Genomic DNA, 6,562 nt, shown 5'->3' with positions numbered 1-6,562 from the left:
AGGGCTCATCCTCTTGCACGGGTGTTCCTTTCTTACTTATTATTGAATACGCCTTGTCGAGGGCCTTCTGAAAAGTGGATATCAGGCCGGAGAACCGCCTGAGAACAGACAACCCTGACCGACACTTCTGTCTGCTGATTCCCTTCTTCTGGGGACAAGTTTGAATACTCCGGTGTCATTGTCACCTTCCGACCGTATGCAAGCTCTTCAAAGTACGGGCGCTCTCTTCTTTTATTCAGAAAGGGAAGTAGCCCTCAGTGAATCAGCAGACGGTTGTCGTCCTGTGGACCGTGTTTCTTAAACCCTTCCAATTTGTAATGGCGTGGAGCATAGCTAAGCTATGCATTTTGGCCCAAAAAATCTTATACCTTGTAAGGACTTTCCATACCCATTTGTCTGGATGTGCCCACTTTGCCTCTAATCGGGACTAAACAGTGGACAAATATTTTGGCAATCCACCGCCGGTTCAATTCTTTGATGGTATGTTTCTTAGTTATCTATTCCTACAATACCTGATACAGCAATCTTAACCTGGAGATTTATATAAGGTACTTAGGTATGACTTTGGGAGCTGTCTGTCCTTCTTCCCCCTCCTTCCTATAAAACAGTCAACGTCCTCTATGATCCTTTATCGTTTCAACAAGTATCCCCTATACAGGCAATCATTAAAGATTCCTAAGAGCTGCCTTGGAGCTTTACTAATTTTCTGTTTGTCCACGACAATACGTAGATAATTTTTGTCCCATAGTCGGCACAAATCCATACCAAGATGAAACTCCGTAACACAAAATCATCTTCTACATCAGGCAGTGATAGATCATTCCGGAGACATATTGCTTGATGAAAAAATTTGCCACCTTCAGTAGTTTAGGCATCTCTATGCTTGAGGTTTGACATTGCCTGAAGCGCAATAATCTTGCCAAGTCAACCAGTAAATAGTAACTCATGGGTTCTTCTCTTTTACAATAAACTCATCCCAGGACCTCCGTTTTCGTGATAACACTTTATTTGTATAACGTCCAGTTATTATTATTTTACTGAGATATATTTAACACAGGCAGGAAACCTACCTTCAGTAATAGGGTCAGGTCAGAATTTATTGATATTACGTTGGCAACAGGCTATATCAGCTAAAATATAGTCAACTAGCATGTCTCCAATGAAGAGTCATGCTCAGATCATAAATATATCAGATATGATCTATCTAAAAAGATAATATTTCTCCTACAATAAGCAACTAGAGTGTTAGTAAAGGTAAGTAGGAGAAAGCCATTAATATCATCACTATTGACAAAATTGCATGGGTGATTAACTCATTGTCACCATCAACTCAAATCACATGGCACTAATGGCATCTTTCCAGCCTTGTTACAAAAAGACCTACAAGTAAATCACAGTGCATCTACTCGAATCACTAACACTAGGCAGCATTTGGATACATTCTAAATAGATGGTCATCCAAAGTATGCTATATACCCAAACCAGGGAAAAGATCTTATTATCATTTCAACTAATGTCTCACATCCTTTCTGCAGGAAATATTGGAAAAGATTGTACACAGATATAAGAACAGGAATTGTTAGCAAATGCTAAACATTCCAATTTGCTTACCAAGCAGGGAAATCCTGTGAGATAGCTTTACACAACTTGGTCTCTACGATTGAAAAATAACTAGACAAAAGAAAGATCACAGCTGGCATCCTTGCTGACTCATAGGAGCATTTGACTAAATCCTTGCAGCATCATCAATGGCACACTAAGGAATAGAAATATAGATCCTATCATATCTGGATGCATAAATTCCATGTTGGAACTAAGGATCCCTAAATTGGAGCTAGGGCAGTCTTGAACTGTGGATTAGGCCCAAAGGAGGCAGTCCACAGGGTGGTGTATTCTCTCCACTACTGTGGTGCTTGGTCGTTGACTTCCTGTTGACAACCCTTAACACTGGATTTTTTCACACAGGGAAACACAGATGATATTGCTATCCTGATTGTAGTGATTAGAGGAAAGTACCCTAATATACTTTCATTTCTGTTCAAGACATTAACAGATATTCTGGCAGACTGGTGTACGAACATCGGTCTGAACAACCCACTCATGGTTGATGTCAGCATCTTTATAAAAAAAAACAATGTGACAATTACATCACCTGTATTAAAGGGGAACCAGATAAACAAAGTCAGAGGTTAAACAGCTGGGGATTATTCTGGATCACAAATTACAATGGCACAAGCATGTGCAGAAGAAAGTTGACAAAGCTCTCAAGTGCTTATGGACCCTAAACAAGCAGTAAGCAAGACTTGGGGATTTAAACCTAGAATGGTATCCTAGCTGTACATTACAGACATAAGACCTATGGTTATATAGGTGATACAGGGCCAATGTAGGCATGCTAAGGAACAACCTTGACAAATTGCATAGGCTGGCGTGCCTGATGATTACTAAATGATAAGTAGGTAAATCTAGCAATTTTTTGAGCATGCTTGAAAGTTTATATATAGGTCCTGAGTTTTAGTGTAATATGTAACAGTGTTGTGCTTGACTTCAGTCCAATTTCTTCTACACATCTGTCAGAGATCTCTTCCCTCAAACCAGTTTGCCCCTAACATACAGGCAAACCCAAGGATGTCAACATAAAATCCGTGGCCTACCTAAAATATCTGTTGATGTATGGGTAGGTAATGCAGAGTAATATACAGTTTGCATTTTGCAACTACTTTTTAAGTAGTGAAGTGCTTAATGTTAATAGAATACAAACAAATTATAAATCTAAAGTAAAAGTAATTCTGTTTCATTAATAGTGGGTAATGTTACAAATATTTGGAATACCAGTATTTACTTCTATTATTAACACAGCTCAGTTCATTTGTAACATAAAATTACTGATGCATTTATGCACAATGTTGGACAATTAAATATTGATTAATGGTGAAAAACAATTTAATGATTAAGTCATTCAACAAACCATAACAAAAAAAAAAAGTAGTATCAGCAATAACTTGAATTTGAAGTTTCAAGTTTGAATAACACTTCTGAATGTTATCAGCCAAACCTGAGACACTATTTAAAGTTTAAATAACATTTCTGAATGTTATCAGCCAAAATTGAGACGCTGAGTTAGAAAGAGGACTGCTACTAGCAAAAGGCATTGATCAAAACTTAATTGTGCTTAATTAATAAACTTATAATAGTACATGACATATTATTAAAAAACTCAGCAAAAGACAAATTAAAGAGGAAATAGCATGTTGAATAACAATAATCAGCTATTTTCTCCCATATCTAATTATTTTTACTAATTATTATTATTTTGCTATTTATTCCACAAATATTACAGGTAAGAACAAAAAATTAAACACAAAGTGAAATAATAATTATTATTTAAGTCACATCAAAGTCATTTCTAAGAAAAGTTTTATTATGATAAGGGGAAAGAAAACAATAATTCCTTAGGAAATTTATAAATATTAAACCAATATATGTACGATATTTAGAATAAATATTTCATCCTTCGAACTTACAAACTAATGAAAGAACCAAATAAAATAAATAAATCTTCAAAAAAATGGATGTAATTTTGCTCATCGACAAAACAATGAAAAGGCTTAGAAACAAAAGGTTATGGAGAATGGAATTAAAAAAAATATTTCGGTACAATACTTTATCAATATAAAATATTCTGTATGCTGCATCAACACTGAGTATAATGCATAAGAAATATAACACGAAACACATTCAACACAAAAATGTCTGGTGAACGAAACAACATACAAAACTTATCATAGTAGGATTAAAGTAATATTATACAAGATATTTCATATCGTACCTTACAAAAACTTATGATTGAGCAATATTCCCTTTCCTTTCAGTCTACAAGTAATACAACAACAACAAATTTATTCATGACAGTATCTGAAATAATAGAAAAATAAAACACAAAAGTTCTATTCTCTTATTAAAATCCTATAAATAATACAAGTCCAATTTACAAATAATAACAAATATGGAATAAGATAAGAAAAACAAATAAAGATACTAAAATATAACATAATTTGCAATACCATGATAAGACAAATAACACTGACTAATAAATTTATTGTACAATAATAATTTGTTGGAATAACAGGTGTTAAAATTTAATAACGCAAATTAATATTAATACAAAAAAAAAGTATAACCAAATAACAACTAAAGTATATTTATCTGATTAACAAATAAACATACAAAATAAAAATATTTTAAAAATCGGCATTTCTAGAAGGGAATTGTTTACATTAAGAATTTTCAATTATAAACAACAAAGAGGAACCAAATGTAGATATACATCAACCAGTTCAATATCCTTAATCACAAATAGAGAACTTGACATGATAATAAAACAGATTAGTAAAGATCAAACGAATACATAAATTAAAAATATCAATGATGAAACACTTGATGATTAGATTAAAGTCATTCTGTAAAATATCATTTATCTGTACACACAATTAGGGGCCTGAGCAGCCAAGAGGCGGCACAAAGGTGCTATCCTTCAAGGGAGGTAGAGAACAGCTATACCCTGATTTAGTACAAATTTCTGTGTAACCTTCTATTACACAATTAATAACTTAGCACTTTTTTCATTACTTAAGAATAATATCGCCTAACATTCTAAATACCGTTAGTATATAAGCATATAGTTCATTTGCAGGTACAAAATACCGAACAGTTATCCTTAACAAATAAAATTCACCTATTTACAAACACCTGGATCGAAATCTTACTGAGTACTTTCAATAAAGTATTGAGAAGGCAAGAAGAGGTCCTAAAAAATTATATTGTCATGGCCAAACGTTTAAAAAGAAAAAAAATTAGATCCAAGAAAGGACCTAAATACAAAATAAAATATAATACTACATACAAAATTCAGAAAAACTCCCTTTGCTGAAGATAGAAAAGATTTAAAGGAGTTACAATTACGATTCAGTATAAAAAAATAAATATTCAGTAGAATACTAAGCAAAATATAATCATTCTACTGTTTAACAACAGCATATCTCAGAAAGATGTTTAAATACATTTTATATATAGATTAAATATATATATAAAACGTGTATAGTACATAAATACATGTTCAAGGACGAATCATTTTTATTGAGTGTCTTTACAAAGAGACAAGATCTATTTAGGGAATCACTATGCATGGAACAGTGTACATGTAGCGCTCTGTATATTCTGAGCACTTCTACTTCTAAAACAAATCAAAAGTTTAACTAAAGCTACGTAACAGTTGAACCTTCTCTGGATCAGAACGATAACTGGCAGAACAAAATGCAACAAGATTGTTGCTACTATGTTAAAATACTTTCATGTGAAAGTTTTAAAAAAATAAATAACTAAAAAATCAATGACGATCAAAAGAGTCGTCCTCATCATTAGGCCACTTTTGATATCAATAACAAGTTCACTTGCTGTCAACATCAAAGTCGAGAACAAGCAGTTTTGTTTCTTCATTCCCATTTCTTGATCCAACAGCACACACTAATTTTGTTTCATTTGCCCTTATTCTCCAGACAACTCCACCATTCCCTCCACTTCCAAGTGACACAAGGTTGCGAATAAATTCCCCTAAAATAATAATATATTACTTATGCATATAATATGTAAGAACTTATATATTTGTATACTAAAATAACTCTTTTATATAACTTCTAACACTGTCACTAAGTCTAAAAAAGTAAATTTTTTCTTATGTATCAATGATTGACCATATTATTTCAAATTATAAAGAAAATGGTGAAGAGTGCAGACCAATAAAAACACAAAAGTAGTTAACAACTATTTTCAACTTATCTTTTGACCACACCCCTGACCAGCTTCTTCATAATTTTATTCTTCTTTTTAGAAATGTAATGCGCATCACACCATTTCACTAGCAACCCTACTTTGAGATGAAAGTAATCTTTGTGCATGTCAAAATAGGTATTGTTTTATTATTCAGAGTAACAATACTGTTTGAGCCAGTTTTGTTTTTTTTAAACCTTTTATTTCCAAAAGGAAAAGTTTAATTTATTATTTTTAAGAAATTTTTTGCTCAAAATGTTTATTTCGTCAAATATCATTTAATTTGGCCATCCAGATCTTGATACCGATATCTACCACATGTTCATTGCCTGCTCCGTTTGGAGAAGGTGAAATTATACAATTTTATTTGCTATTTACCAACTACTGAGATAACCAATTTTTTTTTTTATCTTTTCTTCAGTCAGAGATATATGTTAAATCAAAATCAACTCACATGAAAAGATATATGAACTACAGAATAAATGCTTGAAGAAGTTTGTCGGGGGGTGCGGTCAGCAAAGAACAACAAATAAACAAAACCATATTTATTTATTTTATGCCGATGTTTCGACCTGAGTTTCAGGTCTTCATCAGGGCTATAGAACAAAAGAGATAACAACAACATTTAGAGTAACATACAATTGAAAAGGAATAGTATACAAACAAATTTAGAATTATATAAAATATTGAATTAAATCATAAATGATAAAAAATGATAACTGATAATTGAATAGTA

General features: G+C 32.4%; 1 protein-coding gene across 13 annotated transcripts in view; it reads right to left on the bottom strand.

Moving 5' to 3' along the window:
• Positions 1–5,115: 5,115 nt before the first annotated feature.
• Positions 5,116–6,562, bottom strand: part of LOC106686205 (F-box/WD repeat-containing protein 7) — a 31,526-nt gene continuing 30,079 nt past the window's right edge. For all 13 annotated transcript variants that reach the window (XM_067047977.1, XM_014429407.2, XM_067047966.1 and 10 more), the window contains one exon: positions 5,116–5,610. In XM_067047977.1, the coding sequence (XP_066904078.1) occupies positions 5,447–5,610 (164 nt within the window). In that variant the 3' untranslated portion in view covers positions 5,116–5,446. The remainder of the gene's footprint in view (positions 5,611–6,562) is intronic.

Source organism: Halyomorpha halys, unplaced genomic scaffold, assembly GCF_000696795.3.
Source record: "Halyomorpha halys isolate HHAL.00 unplaced genomic scaffold, Hhal_1.1 Scaffold34.1, whole genome shotgun sequence".
Lineage (NCBI taxonomy): Eukaryota > Metazoa > Arthropoda > Insecta > Hemiptera > Pentatomidae > Halyomorpha > Halyomorpha halys.
Note: the sequence above shows the minus strand (reverse complement) of the source record. Positions and strands in the feature narration are given on the sequence as shown.